This window comes from Filicampus tigris, chromosome 17, assembly GCF_054856515.1.
Source record: "Filicampus tigris isolate MCC_2025a chromosome 17, RoL_Ftig_1.0, whole genome shotgun sequence".
NCBI lineage: Eukaryota > Metazoa > Chordata > Actinopteri > Syngnathiformes > Syngnathidae > Filicampus > Filicampus tigris.
In genome coordinates, this window is record NC_141233.1 from 6,018,045 (window position 1) to 6,038,098 (window position 20,054).

At 45.4% G+C, this 20,054-nt stretch overlaps 1 protein-coding gene and 2 non-coding genes across 9 annotated transcripts; 1 reads left to right on the forward strand and 2 right to left on the reverse strand.

The window, feature by feature from the left end:
* The first annotated feature begins 90 nt into the window (after nucleotides 1-90).
* stard13a (StAR related lipid transfer domain containing 13a) lies at nucleotides 91-19,219 on the forward strand. 7 transcript variants are annotated; one of them, XM_086012701.1, is made up of 18 exons: nucleotides 386-492; nucleotides 1,121-1,151; nucleotides 1,242-2,600; nucleotides 2,960-4,745; nucleotides 4,822-4,981; nucleotides 11,021-11,092; nucleotides 11,928-12,009; nucleotides 12,136-12,199; nucleotides 12,836-14,094; nucleotides 14,372-14,542; nucleotides 15,101-15,260; nucleotides 15,415-15,613; nucleotides 15,856-16,069; nucleotides 16,223-16,337; nucleotides 17,097-17,366; nucleotides 17,589-17,806; nucleotides 18,082-18,258; nucleotides 18,331-19,219. In XM_086012701.1, the coding sequence occupies exons 5-18, from the start codon at nucleotides 4,858-4,860 to the stop codon at nucleotides 18,434-18,436; spliced, it is 3,231 nt and encodes a 1,076-aa protein (XP_085868827.1). In that variant the 5' UTR covers nucleotides 386-492; nucleotides 1,121-1,151; nucleotides 1,242-2,600; nucleotides 2,960-4,745; nucleotides 4,822-4,857; the 3' UTR covers nucleotides 18,437-19,219. The 7 variants fall into 7 exon arrangements, with proteins under 7 accessions (XP_085868829.1, XP_085868827.1, XP_085868830.1 ...); XM_086012704.1 differs by having other exon boundaries at nucleotides 2,960-3,230; nucleotides 4,586-4,981; XM_086012703.1 differs by lacking the exon at nucleotides 386-492 and adding an exon at nucleotides 91-177 and having other exon boundaries at nucleotides 2,960-4,981.
* trnaf-gaa (transfer RNA phenylalanine (anticodon GAA)) lies at nucleotides 16,732-16,804 on the reverse strand. Its single transcript has one exon. It is a non-coding gene; the product is annotated as a tRNA-Phe (tRNA).
* Nucleotides 16,935-17,007, reverse strand: trnaf-gaa (transfer RNA phenylalanine (anticodon GAA)). Its single transcript has one exon. It is a non-coding gene; the product is annotated as a tRNA-Phe (tRNA).
* Nucleotides 19,220-20,054: the final 835 nt, after the last annotated feature.

Below are 20,054 nucleotides of genomic sequence, written 5' to 3' on the forward strand. Positions count from 1 at the left end.
CGGTCCACAAAGGGGGTCTATGTGACGTTATCAGCCTCTGGGAGTCCCCAATTGGCTCAAACAAAGCAGAGTGTTCATTTCCTGAACGGTGCACCACCATTGGGTGGAGCACATTAAAATTAATATCACTCCGGTACTTTGGACAGTTGCTTTTTTGCATGGATCGCGCTCTTCTGGGTTGTCAAATTTACTGTGTATTTCCTTGTTTTGTGAAAAGGTTTAAAATGACTTATTATACAGTCAGAAGAATGACGGTTGTCACTTGCGGAAAGACTCAAGTGACATTATTTACATAGGCCATGTCGACTGAATATCAGTCGTTCTTCCAGTAAGATGTAGTTTCAGCAGGGGGCGCTGTGTCCAGGCGCTGACAATGTGGTTAATTAATTAAAAATAATAGTTTGCATGTTTGCCTCGTTTTTTAAATGTGTTTGTCTGGCATCCATGCAGAGGCTAACCACAGCGTGCCGGCTCAAACCGCGTCCTTTCAAGGTTTATTCCGCATTTTTTCTCGACTCCCGTTTATGCTGAGCTCGTCAATGTGCTAACCTCAATTTGCTCTTAAATTGACCGCGCACCTCATCGCGACGACTCATAAAATCATATTAATTGTGCTCGGCTCAACGCCAGCGTCTGGCGGGCCGGGGGAGCTGTTATTTAAAATGCGAGTAGCTGCACGTTTCACATCGTTTTAGTTCAATGTGACGTTAGTGGTTGAGATGGTTCAGAAGTGAGAACTATTAATGAGTAATCTGACACAAAATGGCCCCAAAGTCTGCCGTTTTGGTTGGAAGGATATTTTAGATAACTAAAATAGCTCCGCAAGGTAAGAACCTCCGCCAAAGTCTTGAAAATTCAGCCCCCAAAGGCAGTTTCATTTGGCAACATGAAAGTTGGTAGACATGTCTAGCATGAGTAAACCCACAAAAAGTCTTAAGGATCCAAGACACAAATACTCTCCAGTTTTATTTTAAAAGTAGCCCTGTTTTGGTCGATTTCTAGGGATCGACTAAATGCCCAAATGAGTTATTGTCATTTCATGTGAGCAGGGCATGACGGCAAAGTTTGATACCTCAAACTCATGTTGTTATTCTTGCTTTGTGTGTTTGTTTTACCACAGGCAGCAGCCAGGACTACCAGCCTCTCGGCAGGTAAAAGAACGTGTGTTTGCATTGATTTGGTTGGATTCCTTACATTCCTGCTTTATGATAAAAGTGGATTTCTTGGAATGTCTCTTACAGGATTCTCAGTCAGGCAGTCTGTCAGGCCTCGACAACCACCCAGAAGTCATGATATACTGTTTCTACAACACATACATACACACGCGCGTGCACATACACACATGCACACAATATTAAGAATTCTGAACTCCGGCTGGCCTCCTGGGCCTCATTACCCACGCTGCGCCTCTCCACCACACACTATCACTGACAGTAACATGAGACACACAGGCACATGTACACTAAACACACACACACATTCCCACACAAATTAGAATTATAGAGACCAGTCATACATCATTATCCATCAGACTACAAGGCTACCAGGCTACACTACTTTAAGGTTGCAAGGCTATCAAGCTACAGTGTTATCTTATCGCGCTTCACAGTGACAAGGCTCAAAACCAAAGCTCCGGGACTATCAATCTACGAGGGTAGAAAGCGGCAAAGCTACAAGACTATTATGGAAATTAGCTCAAAAGATAGAAGATTAAGTAGCCACAATGCTAAAAATCTGTTATGCGACAAAAGTAGAAATATAAAATGCTGAAATACAAAAGTGCTGCAAAGCAAACAAATTAAAACTACTGAGCTAATAAAATAAAACTATTTAGTTAAAAATCCACACGAAAAAACACAAAGATTTCAAATCTGACTCGGACTCAGACCAAGAAGAGCAGACTCACACTCCTACGAACAGGAAGGAAAACAAGAACAGCTTCCAACCTCCTTGGAAAAGTCCAACGCTTGAAACTAAAAAGTTGCTGTTTATTTATTTTTTCATATTTGTTGTCACAACGACACTTTAAATCTTACATTTTGATTAGAATAAATCTGTATTGAACTGACGTCCAGGAATAAATTGATGGGATTTTGACAGAAGTGAATGTGAACAAAAGCACCAGTAGTCAGCAGGGTTGTACTCTATGTTGCAAAAAAAAATGGTTATATCAATTAATAGTTTATATATAAGAAGTCCATTATAAACTAAATATGTACCATACATAGAAGTAAAGGTGAAGAGCAGCAAGAATAGTCAGCTGCGTTGTATGTAGAAAAAAAATACAAGTATCAAATGGATACTAAATGGAAGTAACGCGCCTACTGATAAATGAGTGCGTGTGCGCATGTTTTTGTACATGTGTGCGCCGATGTGTGCAGTTTTGAGAATTTAGGTCAAGGTGAGTCCCATCTGCTCCTTCAATTTAATGTGAATGTTTTTCACTCTTTGCACACGGCGCATCCATCTTGTGCGAGTGTGTGTGTGTTGTGTGACGAATGCGTTGCGTGAGCGATGCCCAAAATAGACGCCAGCCAACAGAGATGAAGAACGAGGAAGAGGAAGAAGAGGCCTGAGATCAACTGCAGACATTTTTTCCGGTGCGGGGGTGTGGTCTGGACCGGATGCCTTTGATCATATGAGTATATGGAGAATAATAATAATAATGACGATTTTGAACTCGCTAACCTGGACGCTTGTGAGCATGTGCAGCTGCTGCCTGTCCTCATAACAAAAGTATTCGATTACACCTTTCAGCCAATCAGGAATCAATCAGGAATTTATTTACCATCCCAAGTGCAGTTTGTGCGTGTGAGAATGCACGTGTTTGCGTGTGTGGGAGAGAATACGTGTGGTCAAAAGTATTGGGACACACCTCATACAGTACGTAGTTTAGAGTGGAAGAGCAAATGTGGCATGCCATAATTTGGAAACTTCATTCTGGTCATAAATTTTGCAGTGCATCCTGGGTGAAGAACTTGGGGAACGCCAGCTCGGTCCCCGGGTGAGGGCAGGAGTCCGCCCACGAGCGGACATGTCCAACCCACTCCAAAAATGACGACCTGGAACTGGACACCCCAGGACGGGATGTCTGATGGCCCGAGTGTCTGGCGGCGGGCAGCTGAGGAGCGGTCCCGGCATTCCTAAAATGGATTCCTGTGAATCACCCTCCAGCTCGGAATCACTTCCACCAAATTAGTCTTCATCTCCACACGGCAACATGAAATTTGGTAAGCGTGTGGATCATGAGTACATGTGCAAAAATGTCTCAAGAAGCCGTCACTGAAAACAAACAGGAAGTCTGCTGTTTTGATTTGAAGCAGCCATTTTGGGGTCAACAACGAGGATAACACCACAAGGTAATAACTTGAGGTTACATCTTGAAAATTCCCCCCCTGAAGCCAGTTTCACATAGCATCGTGACATTTGGAAGACACGTCCATCGTAAGGCGACCCACAAAAATGTCTCAATTGGAAGCCATGACTTGAAAAGACACAGGAAGTCTGCCATTTTGATTTGAAGCAGCCATTTTGTAGCTATTTTGAAAATTGCAAATGTATAGGCCGGGGTTCCTTTAAATATGAGCGTCCTTGTTCCTTTGTCAACAGATGAATGCCGCTAACTTATTACAAACAGTTTTTATTTGATTTTTTTGTCAATGCTCAACTTTGATGACTCGCCATAAGCCAGGAAACTCCGATAAGTCAACACTGCAAGGTCCGAGCTTGACCTAAAATGTGTGATGAAGCGATTCACGGGCAGAATAGGGATGCAAAAACGTTAGCTTTTGAAGAGTGTAGTTTAAAAAAAAAAAATGTCACTAAAAATGGCCTGACTTTGGGGTGTTTAAAGCACCACCTGTTGCTTTGGCGTACTGTAGTTGACAGGCTGTCAGTGTGTTTTGTTGTTGTCTTCATCGCTGCTGTAGCCCAGCCAAGAAAGAATTCCCGGTGTAGATACTAGTGCAATATCACACAAGGAGTACTTGGTGTATGAGTGCTTTGGATCTCTCTCTCACTCTATCTCTCACAAGATTTGTAAGGAAATGCTTTCTTGGCAATGAATGCATGTGTGTGTTTGTGTGTGTACACGTGAGATTGAAAGGCATCCTTGTTTGAGTGAGTGGGTGGCTTGACTTGTCCTGAGTGTTTGTGTGTAAGTGTGAGAGCGAGAGTTAAAGTGTGTGTGCGTTAGTGTGTATTAGAGTAGTGAGAGAAAGTGTGTTTATGTGATGTGAGTATGTAAATGAGAGTGTTTGTGTGGGTGTGTGTCGGAGTATTCGCGTATGATTGTGTGTACAACAGAGTATGTATGTATGAGTGTTTGTTTGTGCACAAGAGAGTGTATTGGTGTGAGTTTTTTACCTGAGAGTAATAGAGACGTATGAGTGACTGTGATAATGTGTGTGTGAATTTGTGCGTGAAAGAATGTTTTTGTTAATTGAGTGTGACTCTGTGTGAGAGAGACTACGTGGGTGCGTATGTAAGTGTGTGTGACTGTGAGAGAGCGTGTGTGACTGTGCATACGTGGGGAGGGGCCGGCGGGGGTTTCATTCACATCTGGCTCGCCTTGTCACCCGTCCAGCCTCAGCCTCAGTCGCGCACGCGCACAACTTTGCGTTGACGTCTCAAGACGCGTGCACGTGGACGTGTACGGACGCACGGGACACCCAAGCAAACACCCGCGCGACCAAGTGGACATTTCAGTGGCGGGAAAAGACGACGAAGAAGTCATCGTCCGGACGGTGGGACTGCGGAGGAGGTGACGACTGACGCAGCGGCAGAGGACGCTCACAGCGTCTCCTTTTTTTTTGTGGGAAGGGATCCGTCTCGTCTCAGGACCGGGATGCGTGAGCCATGACGAGCCCGCGGAGGACGGCCACGCTGCATCTGCGGAGGTCCATCAGCGAGCAGCTGAGGGAGTCCACGGCCAAAGCGTGGGATCTGCTGTGGAGGAATGTGCGCGAGAGGCGACTGGCAGGTCAGTCATGCATGCTTGACTCCATTTTGGGTGTTTTTCACTTGAATGACAGCATGCCGATTGGTTACGTCACGCGAATTGTCCTCAATGCAGTAAAGTTGTTAGTGTGTGCGTGTATTTTGGGAAGGTCAATGTCACATTTAGTATGTGTTTGGGGGTGTGTTGGGGTGGGGGCTCGGGGGGGTCATTCCGGGTTTCAGATGCCAGCTTGTCAGCATGCGCGGTCCCAGGTGTGCGCATGCGTGGGACGTTGTCAAGTATTCCTCGTGCGCGCCAATGCACCAAGTTTAGGGTGTCAAGGGGGAGGGTGGTTGAGGGGGGCAGATTTAGGTGAACTTGGCAGTAATTGATTTTTTATTAATTGTTGGCACAAGAAAAATGTAGCTTTTGTTCAATATCATCATCATTATTATTATAGTCAGTCATGACATTATTAGAAAATGTTCAATGGGATTTCATTCAGGGGTACCTAATGAGTGGCTGTCCCAAGTTGGCGCTCATGTAATTGTTATTCGAGAGAAAGAGCTTCAGAGTGATATCAGGAGTTTGAGCGCACATGCACTTTTCTCCCTTGTGTGTGGCAATAGTTGATTATTGTATGCATGTTTCTATTGGATCTAATTAGTGGTTGTTCCTAATGAAGTGGCCGATGTGTTTAGTAACACTTATGAATATGTGTTGTGTTATAGTCAATAACGTGTGCAAGTTGTTTAGCTTACATGCTAATGCTAACGTCTGCTGCTACTTAGGACAGCTATTGGTTCCTGCTGTAACCATGGCAACGTGCGTGTCCAAAGTGACATCATATATATGTTATCTCATGTTATGCATGTGTACACGTGCACTTAGACTGCGTGTGTGTGTCGCATCAATGTCAAAATTCATCACACATACTTTATGCGTGTGAGTCAAGTTGTGTTACAGTACTATGATTTTGCATCTAGAGGGCAGTCTCCTCAAATTACATGCTTCGGTGTGTGCGTGTGTGTGGGTGTGGGTGTGTGTGAGTGTGTGGACCCATGTGAAACGTCATACTAGAGGATGTGGAATATTGGTCACTTGGAAACAATGGCAACATTCCTCACTAGGTCACACACACACACACACGCACACAAAGACCTACGACTTGGGTTTGTTTATGATAAAACTAAATTAATCTAGTTTGTCGAACTATGTGAGTGTAGGGTCTAGAACTCGGTTTGTTTAAAGACTGGAATTAGGAACATACACACTGACTACTGACTATTGTTCTTGCGTCCTCTCCGGGTCGTGACCAAAAGGAATGGCATTTGTGGGAAGCTCGTGAGTGCAGGTGAGAGACACCAGCGTTGGAGTAAGCAATATGATTGGTCGCCAAGAAGTAGAGGGCGGGGGCCTCCGTTCCAGTGAGGGCATGTCAGAGGAATTCTTAAGGAGTGATTGCACGGGAATCATCCAGAGAAATCGGCCTGTTCTGTTTGGAAGTCCGCCATGGAGGAAGAGGAGGTGGAAACTGAGCACGGAACCCCCGCGGAGACGCCGAATAGCGGCGAAAGTGACAGCGACAGTGCCAACGAAGGGACGTGCCTGGAGGCCATGACGCCCGATGGCCAGGATCACTACCTAAGGCTGGGCCAGACCCCCCGACGCCGCTCGGCCCTCCGCCTCTCGCGCATCATTGCCCGAAAGCAGCTGCTTCGGAGGCTGGAGCAAGGTAGACCCCCACGGGGACCCCTAAGTCACCTTTTTGATGTATATTCGATTATCAGTATATTGCTGATGGATTTTGTCGCAGTTAATTCATGCCCGACTAGTTAGCTGTCCAAACGGGCTGCTGTATTTGAAACAGGAATAGAACAAAGGATGCTAAAACAGGCTGCTGTAGAATATGAAACAGGAAGTAAACATTAATATACAAAGGCTGCCCAAACGGGCTGGTGTAGAAGTCAAAACAGGATCAGACTGCCTAAACGGGCTGCTGTAGAAATCATCATGGGAACTACATGAAAACTTAAAGGCTGCCATGTGAAACAGGAATAGAAGAAAGACTGCTTGAATTGGCTGTAGAAACTGAAATGCAAGAAGAATAAACTAGAACGCCAGCTGCCTAAACTGGCTGCTGCTCATTTATTGTTTACAATGGATTAAGCACATGTCTCTTTGGTGACTGCAGCCATTGTTTTCATCAGCTGTCACTTCCTCTACTTCCTGTCACATGATGTCTATTTTCCTCCAAATGTAAACACAATGCACCAGAGCAAAAGTCAAAGCATTCCGACGTGCCAGGTCTTGTCATACCCGATCGCTCCCCGATGTTGCGTGTGAGGTGTCTATTTAAAAAAAAAAAAAGAAAGATGCTGACAGATATAAAATGCGGCTTGCGTAAACGAGTTCCATCCTGCTGCTTGGCTGTCAATCAATCACTGCCAAGTTGTTCGTTTTGTCCAAGTTGGGAAATTTTTGTTTACAGTGTGCAATTGTGCATTCTACACTAATGACAGTTTCATTACAATGTACATTATATGTTCTCTTCTAATGTATGATTGGTAAAAATAAGTTATTTGGTCCAAGTACGTCATTGGAGAAATGAAATGTGTTTGAAGCTCCCCCTGCTGGAGGATATGCCTCAGTAACCCCTCCCAAATGTTCTAACCTTGTCGTCTCCTTGTGCCGATGTTGCCTTCAGGGACAGTCCGAAATCATAGACTTCTTCTATCCATCTAATCTATCTATCTATCTAATGTAATCTATCTATCTAATCCATCTAATCTATTTTATCTATCTAATCTATGTTATCTACCTTATCTATCTTTCTCACATTCAATCCCGCTGGCTTCCTGTTTCTGGTTTTATCCCGACTATGTGTTGCCATTAGGAACGCTTGGGAATGGGAGGACAGGAAATAATGTCACACAATCGATGTCCACAAAGTGGGAATGATTATTTGTTTCATTTGTCCAAATCTGGAAACTATTTTAGGAGCCATCTTTTCTGATTAGAAATATTGCAATAGTCTGTTCCAGGATCAAACTATAGTATTTTTTTTTACGCACACACGCATACACATACACGTCTCGCATGATGTCGCAACTCATTTCACCATTGCTGTTGTTGTGCCTTTTCCACATGTGACTTTCTTCAAACTCCCAATTAGTGCCAATGGCATTGTTGTTACCGGTTGTTACAGCGCCACCTGTTGCTTGGATTAAACCTTTTTTATGATGGCAGAGGAAGAGAAAATAAAAATTCCCAGACTTTTGAGCTTTTGTTGTATTGAGTAGACGCCTGCCAAAAAAAAAAGCGGGAAATGAAAGGCTTGCCGGGACATTGTAGGAGGAATTACCTTGCACACACACACACACACACACACACACACACACAGCCCAGCGGCGTAGGTGGTGGCTGGGATTAACCACCTCATGTGTGCGTCCACTGGCACGTTTGTGTGCTAATTCATCTCTTGATTAAATTCTATGATGCCGAGGAATAATCCAAGCTTTGTTCCCATACATGCACACACACACAAACGCGTGTTGTGCACCCAAGTCGCTTTCTTGGGTGTTTGAAGTCATGTTGCCAAGGAAATTGTGTCCCTACGTGCACCTATGTCCCTTTCTTTGATATTTAAAGTTGTGCAACGAGGAAAGTTGCTGGTCTTTATGCACTTGTGCCGCAAAATGCATCAGTGCCGTACTCTTTCATGTTTACTCTTATGTTACAAATGGGAGTTGTACGCCTGTCTCCTTTTTTTATGTTTAAACTTGGGAGTTGTGCACCACCTGTGTCTCTTCTTCTGATGTTTTGAAGTTATGTTACTGAGAGAGTTGTGTCCAAGTGACTTTTTTGGGTGTTTAGTTTCATGCTATGAAGGAACTTCTGGACCTATGTCTTTATGTTGACGTGTAAATAGGTTTTCACAAGGAAATTGTGCATCTATATGCGCCTGTGTCTCTTGATTTGATATTTACAGTTAAATTGCCAATGGAGATGCTGTGCCTCAATTATTTGCGCCTGCATTGCTTTCTATGAAAATGAAAGCACAGACATTGAAGATAAACACATTTTTTTGTTAGCATTGTTTCTCACGGTGACATGCTCACAGCCCAAAACCGGCAAAAATCCATTATTGATTTTTTTGTTTTTGACAGTTTTTGGGTGTGTAAGTGTGTGTGTGTGTGTGCGTGTACGTGTTTGTGTTCCGTCCAATAACGACGAGAGAAGAAGTCCAGCTGACCTCCAAGGCGGAGACAAGCCAAGTGTAGCGAGTCATTTCCTGTGCAGAGGCCACACAGGCTTGGCGGCTGTGTCGCGGTGATGAAGAAGAGGAGGTAGTGGGAGTTTAGCGTAGTAAAGAGGTGAGGACAAGGAGCAGAAGGAGAAGAAGGAGGAGGAAGAGCGATGAAGGCAAGTGTGTTGAGGCTGCTTCGAGAGTTCAGAGGAGGTGTGAGGAGAAGCTGTGACACAGGCGGGATGAAGATGTGGCCCGAGCCATGAAGACATCAAGTAAGCTTCTCGTCGTCGTCTTCTGGCGTGTTGGACAATGACGATGATGAGGATGAGGAGGGTTAATGATGAAGGCACCCGGCTTTGGAAAAGTTGTGGGAACGCGGCCTCAGGAAGTCGGCATCATTAGCGGCTTTGATGGAGATAAAATGTTGACTTTTCTCGGAACAAGTCGGCTTCTATTTGTTTTATTTTTTATGTTTGTTTGTTTCATTGTGGTTGATTTTTCTGTTGCCAGGCAGAAGTTATTATAGTCAATGTAGCCAGAAGGTAGATTTTATTAATTCATTTTTCCATAAGATCGTTTTTTTGTTGTTTTTTTTGCAGTTGTGTAGGCCTAGAAAGGCTTTAATGTAAATGATTTACAATTAATACATGGATTTGTAGGCTTATACTGTATATAAGTTGAGTTAAATATAATTGTATTTTTAATTTATGTTTCTCTTTTGCTTGAGTTTAATCCACAGGCTAGGACAATGTGTAATTTTATTGTATTTTATTACATTTCATTTAGCAATGTATAAAAACAAGCAATTTTCTTAACCTGAATTGCAGGCCTGTTTATCAATGTATTTATTAAATCAATTTACCTAAAGAGGCAAGGAATTTTGCTTATTTAATTTGTATGCATGTATAAAATGACATTTTATCTTTTTGTTATTTTTATCTAACAAGATAGTCAAGCAATTTGATCCCACAATTAAATTTTATCATTTTTGTTTCATTAATTTGTAGACATACTTACACTTTAATTTCATTAGGCTATATATGAATGATTTCTAATGTAATTTATTTAAACGTTTGGATGGATGGGTGTAATTTAATGTGCTAACAATATATTTTTAGCAACATAAACGTACAAGCAATTCATTGTTTGTTCAGTTTAATCTGTGGCTATGAATATAGTTTTATTACATTAGATTTATTTTTATCTAACCGAGTGTACAAAAAAAAATTTATTTAGCTTAATGTAAAGCCATGTTTATATGTTTAATGAAGTTATATTTGTCTAAGATATTCTAAAAAAAGTTAGCAATTTATTTTGTTTGACAAACATGATGACTGGCTGCGTTATGATGATTGTCAGCACAAAAATGTGCGTAGTGCTTTAACGTGCTCATAAACACGCACACACTCCTAGAGCATCAGACACGCTAGCGGAAAATAGCAGTAAAACAAGTTGTAAAAGTCCTGACTAGGCCTTGTTGCCGTGGCGACACTGTGTGACTTGCATTAATTCCCAACTGTCGATGCCAGTTAGTTAGCTGAAGCGCTAAAGTTGTTGAGGCGTCAATAAAAGTCTGGACTTCCTAACCTTCCCACTCATGGAATCATTCCTGAAAATTCCCAGTACGTCGCTACGGAACGTTCCTCCCCCGTCCATCCGCTTGGAATGCCGGAATGGGAATAGCAGACTGTTTGTGTGTGTGTGTGCGTTATAAAATTTTTTGTGTGTCACTGTTTTGCATGTGTCGTCGTTTTTGTATGTTGTTTGTGCATCGTTATTTGTGTGTGTGGAGGTCTATGTGTAACACTGATTGGTTTCCCGCCTTGCAGAACTGGAGGCCAAGGAGGCGTGCGATTGGCTGAGAGCTGCCGGCTTCCCTCAGTACGCGCAGCTGTATGAAGGTAACGGTCATGGATTTTGATTAGTTTTTTTTTTCCACCTTCCCTCGCACTTCTGCGTCTTGTTCGCGATTTACTCTTCCTGTCCGGAGGGAGGGGGATGGGATGGTGGGGTGGTGGTGACTGCGGTGGGTGGGGTGGGGGGGGGGGGGGGGGGGGTCATGGGAAAGGCCTTGTAATCGCTACTGGGACTCTCACAGCGTTCTTCTGCCTCTCATTTCCTGTCACTTTCATTCACGGCGTCATTCGCTTGTAACCCTAAAGGCAGCCATTTTGTGACATTTTGGCTGTGTTCAATGAATATAGGAGGGTAATACTTCAAAAAAATAGATGAGAGAAGTAGAAGCCTTGAGGAAACTAAAATATTTCCAATTCTCCAAATTAGGGTCAAAGCATGCTTGCTTTAAGCTGTTTATTTGTTACTCCTAGTTGGGGCCCAGCACAAGTGTAGCGCAAAGTGCAGTCTGTGTGCATGGAGAGTTTTCTTTCTTTCGGTATACAGAAACGGTTTGCGCCGTTGTGGGAGTGAACACAGACAACTTCTTTCCCAGTCAATGGAAGCAACTCCTCTTATTCCGGTTAAATTCAGCACAGGAGAGATGCGCATGACGGAAAAACTTTGGGGAGTCTGTGTAGGAGATTGGCCCACGCAAACTACATTGAAAAGGAATGAAAAGATCTTCACTTGCGGATGATGAAGTTGGCTACTGTGAAGTTCAAGTGGGCACTTGGAGACTGCCTTCCACTCCTGATCGTGCGTCCGTGTGTGACAGGGTGACCTTCCACATAAAACATAAATACTTTTTGCTTTCTCTCCTTCTCTCTCTCACTCACTCAGACTCTCAATTTCCTATCAATATTTCTGCGGTGAAACAGGACCATGACTTTTTGGATCGAGACTTGGTGGAGCCTCTGTCCCGGTAAGATTCTTGACTGCTTTAGAACGTCTCAATTGGACGATTCTCAAAATGTTTGAGGAAAAACTGTCCTTGAATGACTGTTTGTGTGTGTGTGTGTGTGTGTGTGTGTGCGTGTGTGTCTAACAGGCGCCTCAACACACTGAACAAGTCTGCCTCAATGAAACTGGACATCACCCACCCCAGGAAGAAAGTAAGATGTTTAATGTACTTCTTCATTCATTCATCATTCATCAGATTGAAATAGGCAATGCCGCTACCAAACATGTTTTGTTGTTGTTTGTCATCACAATCTGGAAGTGACCATTTTATGTCAGTTTAGACCTTGACACAAAATGTTCCTCTTGAAAGTCCTTTCTTTCAACCAACTTGCTGGGCCTCCAAAAGTCTCTAGTTTCTAGAGTTTCCATAGTCAAAATGTGCTGAGTTCATAGCCAACCCTTAAGGTTCCTGGATCTCTCCAAACTTGTACCCACCGTCTGACTTCTTTTCTTCCTAATGTTACATTTAATCTAGAGTTCCAGGGTAAAGTGGTCAAAATACACTATTACATTGAAACCTTTTAGCTCCGCTGTCCTCCAAAACCTTTTCTTATGTCACAACAGTTTAGCTCCATGATTGTCAAAAAGTTCATTAAGTAGACACACCTAAGATATCCTGGAACTTTGGAAGCGCAGCTCGGAGAAAATATTCAAACTACCCCAGGAATAATCCTTCTTCCCTAGGCACCAAAAGCTTCTAATTCTAGGGAAAGGAACTTGGACATTTGGGAACTCTCTCTTCAAAGTCCCCGTAGCTGAAATCCATGCTAAAATGCGTTCAACTGCAGGGTGAAGACTCGGATGAAGATGACCCGATGGCCATCAGCAAACGTTGGACGTTTGAGTGGAGCAGCCGCCGCTGGTCCCGCCTGGAGGACTTCCTGTCGGACGGCGCTCCTCGGGGTCTCCGGCGCGATGGCCTGCGCAGCGCGGCCAGCAGCGAGAGCGCTCTGAGTGAGCTGAGCGAGCAGGAGCTGGCCGAGATCTCCTCACTGCGCAGCGAGGACTCGGCCTCCGTGGCGGCCGACGCCATGTCGGTGGCGTCCCTGTCAGCCCCCTACCGGCCGCCGCCCTGTGATCTTCCGCATTACAACTCCCTGCCCATCAAGGGGGTCCGCCACGGACAGGCTGGGCGCAGCAGAGCCAAGGAGTTCCTGCGGCGGATGGAGCTGATGCGCACCTGGGGGCCGTCTACCATGCGCAAGAGCTCCAAGCGCAGACCCCCGATGGTCATTAGCGGACCAGTGCTGCAAGGGGAAGAACCCCTGGCCCTGCAAGTCCTGCAGTGTACCCCTATCAGCCAGTTAGAGCAAAACCTGGCCAGGAACAACGGCGAAACATCGGCCGCCGAGCTCGCCGACTGTGGCGATGACTGCGGCGAGGACTTTGGCGACGACTGCGGCGACCTTTCCAGGATGAACGTGAGCCCCGTTCGTGATCCCACGCCCCCTCGAGCGCGGACGGCCAGCAAACGAAGCAGCAAGTATCTGGAGGACATGGAGCTCCCCTTGCAGGGCAAGAGGCCCGACGGGCAGAGGACCCAGTTCCACTCGCATGAAAACCTACTCATCCATATCCCTAAAGACCACAAGCCAGGAACTTTCCCCAAAGCGCTGTCCATCGAGAGCCTGACACCCGGGAGAAGCTCAGCTGACCTCGCCGTCTCTCGACCATCCAAAAGCAAGAACCCGGACGACATCTGGTCTGGCCGTCCGCTGTCCAAGCCCCCCTGCCCAAAAGCTCCGAGGGGTAGCAGGGTGAGCGTGTACGACAACGTCCCTGGTTCCCATCTATATGCCAGCACGGGAGACCTCCTCGACCTGGAGAAAGAGGACAACCTGTTCCCGCACTTGGATGACATCATCCAGCACGTCAGTGGCCTACAGCAGATCGTGGACCACTGGAGCCGCGGCGTACTCGCGGACAGCGATGACGGTGAGGATGGTGAGGGCAGAACCACACCTGTCTCCCTGAACGATACAGACTCCACCGGGACCAGTCGAGACAGAAGGGATTCGGGCGTTGGGGCTTCCTTGACAAGACCACGGTAAGAAATACATCCAGACCACGTTTGCCGAACCCGTTTTCTTCGCAGGGCACGTCATAGTAGAATCAGTAGAATTTATTGCAATACATTTCGTGGGCCCACAAGTTTCTGGCACGTGAATCCCAGAGGTTTCAGGGACCCCAACCACTTGTCTCGACAATCAGTCCACGTGCCGACACGTTGACAGGTCGTCAAATGCTATGAGCCCTTATTGCAAGACCACCTTAGCCAATCAGGATCCCGGAGAAAGTCACTTGCCGTGCTTGGGTGTTTACAGGGTGCGCTGGCCCAGTTTCAGGACGTCTGACCATCTCAACCAGCCGTTTTCGTCGCTTCACATCAGCAGCCAGTCGGCCGCTCAGCTCAGCCTGCTGCACAAGTTCTCCTTGCTGCGCCTCACCGCCATCATGGAGAAGTACTCCATGTCCAACAAGCATGGCTGGACCTGGTGGGTACAAGAACTCCCAAGATTTACAAGATCTCCTTAGTGTCTGCTCGTGACTTGACTTTTGCAGCCCACAGTATGAAGACTGAATGGACCCACGTACAATTTTTGAAATGTCAGCCTCCAAAGCCGTTTTTACTTTGCAACAATCTGGTAAACTCATCTTTAATGTGTAGACCCCCAAAAAGTCTCACAAAGGCAGGAAGACGGTCATTTTGGTTCGAAGCCGTCATTTTTGGCTGCGTCGATTGAGGTGCACCCAACCTGATTTTGCTTTTTTTTAATTCAGCCTGAAAAGCCAGTTTCATTCCGCAGCATGAAATTTGGTAGACATGTCTATCATAGACCCACAAACAAGCTCAAAAGCCATGGCTGAAAAAACACAGGAAGTCAGCCATTTTGGTCCCTCACAGACAAACTCCTTGACATTTTGACCGATTGCTACCAATTATGAACCACATATACTTTCCTTTTTTTTTTTTTTTTAACTTTTATTTATACTTTACTTTTAAGATTAAAAACATCTGTAATGAAGACCCATCTTTCCGTGTTTCCTTGCAGGTCTGTGCCAAAATTCATGAAGCGCATAAAGTCCCCTGACTCCAAAGACAAGAGCGTGTTTGGGGTCCCGCTCATCGTGCATGTACAACGTTGTGGCTTCCCACTGCCCCTTTGCCTTCAGCAGGCCCTAGCCCACCTCACGCGCCATTGTCTGGATCAGGTACTCGTGACAAGGAGTTCTTCAAAATGAGAGTGAAACAACATTTTGCCACAAAGGACAACATTTGATCAATAAAGCCACCATATTTAGGACTGGGTACTCATGGAACGTTTTACTCTCATCTCATCTTGATGGTTCTTTGGTTTCCCTCCAGGTGGGTCTCTTCCGCAAGTCCGGCGTGAAGTCTCGCATCCAAGCGCTGCGTCACCGGTGCGACGCCTCGCCCGATGCCGTGGACTTCGAGGAGCAGTCGGCTTACGACGTGGCTGACATGCTCAAGCAGTTCTTCCGGGACCTTCCGGAGCCACTGCTGAGCAACAAGCTGGGAGAAACCTTCCTGCACATCTACCAGTGTAAGTAGCAGGCTACATGCTGAGATATGCTTTTACTGGCGATCAATGCTGACAGTCCAGAGATCATTCAGTGGTTAAAAAAAAAAAAAAAAAAAAAAAAAAGCAATCTGTCACCATGTCACTGAGTAGTGCAGTCATTTGAGAAGCAATTAGAACACTACATTTTGCCTTAAAGTCTCTATATTTCACCACAAAAACACTATCAGTGTAATACTCGCTTCTCGTCCCCCCCCCCCCCTCAGACGTGCCCAAGGAGCAGCGTCTGCAGGCGGTGCGGGCAGCCATCTTGCTGATGGCGGACGAAAACCGGCAGGCGCTGCAGACGCTGCTCTATTTCTTGCGCGATGTGGCGGCGCAGGTGGACGAAAACCAGATGACGGCTGCGAACCTTGCCGTCTGCCTGGCGCCGTCCCTTTTCCACCTCAGCCTGGGCAAGAGCGACACGCTCTCGCCAAGGTACGTCATCGCTGCAGACCAATATGCGACGTTTATTATCTCGCAAAACAAAAAAGTATGGGGCATTGGACTTTTTCAGCATACATTGTGTGTACTGTATATAATAGAACTGATTGACGTTCTCTGTCGTCCTTCTGATGATGGCTGATGAAGGGCCATCCAGAGAAAGTATGCCAGCGGCCGACCAGATCAGAAGGACCTCAACGAGAACATGGCTGCGACTCAAGGCCTGGCTCACATGATCACAGAGTGTCAGCGCCTTTTTCAGGTTCACTTTTTGTTTTTTGAATTGATCAATTTATCAGAGACCTTTAGATCTTGAGCCTAACACTCTACTAGCTGAGATATCGCTGCTTGCTTTCGGGTGGACTAAGTACTGGTCGCCACTCAACCAAAGGGCACATATAGACCCTAAATTGGCCAGTGGTGAGTCACAGGACGTGTAGCAGTACGATTACCACCGCAACAAAAGTCTCTGCGCTTTACATGCCAAAAACTGGGTTTCAATTAGCTCCCTTTAGGACTTTAGTCTCGCGTTCTGCCAACTGAGTACCTAGTCACCAGTCAATCAATGGACACATACAGACTAAAATGGCCTTTGGTGAGTCACGGGACACGCAGTAGTGCATTAACCACAGCAACAAAAGACTCTGCGCTTCGCATGCCGAAACCCGGATTTGAACCAGGGACCTTGAGATCTTCAGTCTAACGCTCTCCCAACTGAGCTATTTCGGCCTAGCTAGGAATGGGTGCAAGTCGCAGGTCAGCTGTCAAACAACGGGCATGTATAGAAACTGATGAGGTGAGTCACAGGCCACATAGCAGTACAATAAGCACAGAAATAAAAGGCTCTGAACCCTTCCCTTGCTGAAACCCGGGTTTGAACCAGAGACCTTTAGATCTTCAGTCTAACGCTCTCCCAACTGAGCTATTTCAGCCTAATGTGTGCCGGGCAGAGGAATGGTCATCAGTCAGTCACAATTTGCCGATCTCGCCGCCAGTCACTCACACGATGGTCCTCCCACAGATCCCGGAGGAGATGGTGAGCCAGTCCCGTAACTCGTACACGGAAGCCGAGCTTGCGGCGCCTTCATTGGACGAGCTGGGTAAGATACGCCAGGAAGACATGGATGAAGACGAAGAGGAAGCGGACGAGGAAGACGAGGAGCTGGACGAAGGATCCTACCATGCTTATGTGGAGAAGCTGATCCACAACCTTCTGAAGGAAACCAAAGACAAAAGCAAAGCGTGGATGTGTCGACCGGCAGGAGAACACATGGAACTGGCCTCCAAAAAGGTTTGCACTTCATTAATACTCATGACATGCACTTGAATAGAAATAATGCTGTGGTGCAAACACACTTTTAATGTCTTAATTAAATAACTTACTTGTTTAAAATGATAAGGGAAGAGGACCTTGAAAAAAAGAATCACATAGTAAATCTCAATTGCACTGAAGCTCTTGTGTGAATGCTGAAACACACTCATGTGATCTAAGTGGACACGTTTGTGCCTTCAGGTGGGTGACGGCAACCCTCTTCGGCGTTGGCGCGTCAGCACGGAGGTGGAGGCCACGCCCGCTGAGGTTCTTCATCGGCTGCTGCGAGAGCGCCCCCTCTGGCAGATGGAGTTACAGCAGGAGAAGGTTGTGGAAACGCTGGACAAGCAAACGGACGTGTACCAGTACTCCTGTCACAACATGGCGCCGCAGCCCCGCACAGACTTTGTGATACTCAGGTATGCTCACGGTTTTAAGATAAGAAAGTAAGAAGGCCTTTATTGATCCCACAGTGGGGAAATTTTCAGTTTTACAGCAGCAAAGATGTAGATTTTTGAATAAAATGAAAATCTTATTTTTTATCCTACTTTTTATTTGATTTTTTTACAGCTCAAAAATGACCATATTTGCTCACGTTTCATACCAAAACCAGCGAGCAAACCAGGGACCTTTCCATATTTAGTCGAGTTTGGCCTCAGTCAGGTTGTGTCCTCACGGTGATGCTTCCCGTCAGGTCCTGGCGTTCGGACCCCGTTCAAGGCTGGTGTGCGTTGGCGTGCGTGTCGGTGGATCACGACGACGGCCCGCGCACAGCGGTGCGGGGCGTGGTCTTGGAGTCGCACTACCTGCTGGAGCCATGCGGCATGCCGACCAGAACCAGGCTGACGCACATATCCAGAGTGGATCTCAGGTATGAGAAAACAACACCGGTCCGGGACCATTTGTTCAGATTTCATTGTCATTTTCCCCTTGTGGCCTGCAGGGGGCGCGCTCCAGAATGGTACAACAAGGCATACGGGCACCTGTGCGCCAACGAGGCGCAGAGGATTCGAGCCTCATTCCTCAGTGCAGTAGATCCTGGCCAGTAGAACCCGGCCAGTCGGACTTCCACGCTGAGCTTCACGGTACAAGAACACATCGACGTACTGTAGCGCTGAGAAAAGCGCGCTGTTGGCAGACATTTATACTTGTGAACTCCTCACACTCAACTCATAGTGGGTGATGTCATCATGATGTCCCCACCCACAATGGAACATTCTGGACTGGTCTCAACCCAAATACGTAAAGAGGAAGTGAAGAAGAAGGTTCCACATTTCATTGCTGTCATGTCTGAGACATGTGATGGTTGCACTGCTTCTAGGAAGCATGATGTGTGCGTTTGCGTATGAGTGTGAGTTTGAGAGTGTGTGTTTGTGTGTGTGGGAGAGAGAATGAGTGAGTGAGAGAGTTTGTGTTTGACAAAGTGTATGTGAGAGATTTTATGTGTGTGTATGCGTGAGAGAGCCAGCAACGTGTGTATGATTCCGAGTTTGTGTGTGTGTGTGAGCGTGTTAGAGTGTGTGTAAGTGAGAGAAAAAGTGAGCGTGTGAAGAGTGCTTGTGAGAGAATTTGTGTGTGAGGAAGCATGTGAGTATTAGTGTGCTACCGTGACAGTGTGTGTGAGAATGTGTGTGTGTGTGTTGTAAATAATAGCTTTTCAGGGTTTCGCTATCATATTGATATGCTAACGATAAGAAGCAATAGAAAACAAGTGCTTTAGTGTCTTTAGTGCTACTGAAGAGGAGCTTGCATCACCATGGCAATGCTATGATACAATACAAGTTGCCGCATACAACACAGAATTGTTGTCTTTAAATAAAATGAAAATCTTATTTTTTATCCCACTTTTTATTTATTTTTTTTACAGCTCAAAAATTACCATATTTGCTAACGTACCTGTTAAGGCCCAGCCAATGATTACAGAATGGTTATAATTTTAATAAAGAGAAACATATTTAAAATAAACTATATGATGTAAATACATTTTCAAAATGTACAACAATGATATTTTTACAAAAATATTTAGCAAACATTAACTTTAGTTTTTATAAAAAGGAATTTTTCAAGCATTGCGGTCGACTGCCAAAGGGACCGCGGGTCACCCTGGTGACGTCATTAATAATTCATACGCTTCCTGCCTGAAAACAACAGATGACAAGGCGATGTTACAATGTGTGAACCTTAATGTAGACACATCGTTTACATTGATGACTAATCTGGATTAGATTAGGATTCAATTTCGTTTGATAAAATCGTGGAAGTGTGATAAAATTGTACACATCACTTCCTGGGTTGAAGTCCCATTAAATGCTGTGTGTGTCCACTTAGGGGAGCTGTTGTCTTGCTGATATAAATCAGTACGAAGCCTATGTAGAGAATCCAACAATTTGCGTATCTATCTATCTATCTATCTATCTATCTATCTATCTATCTATCTATCTATCTATCTATCTATCTATCTATCTATCTATCTATCGTCCATCAGGTTCCAGTTGTTCTCTGTCACAACCGATCAAAAACCATGTCGTCAAGTGCATATCGTCCACTTGTGTTACTTCCTGTCTTCTCTGGCATCACCACTTCAACCACCGCAGCCCTTGAGAGGACCCAGCTCTTGATGGATGGATGCAAGAAGAAGAAGAAGGGGAACAAGAGTTTCAGCCAATC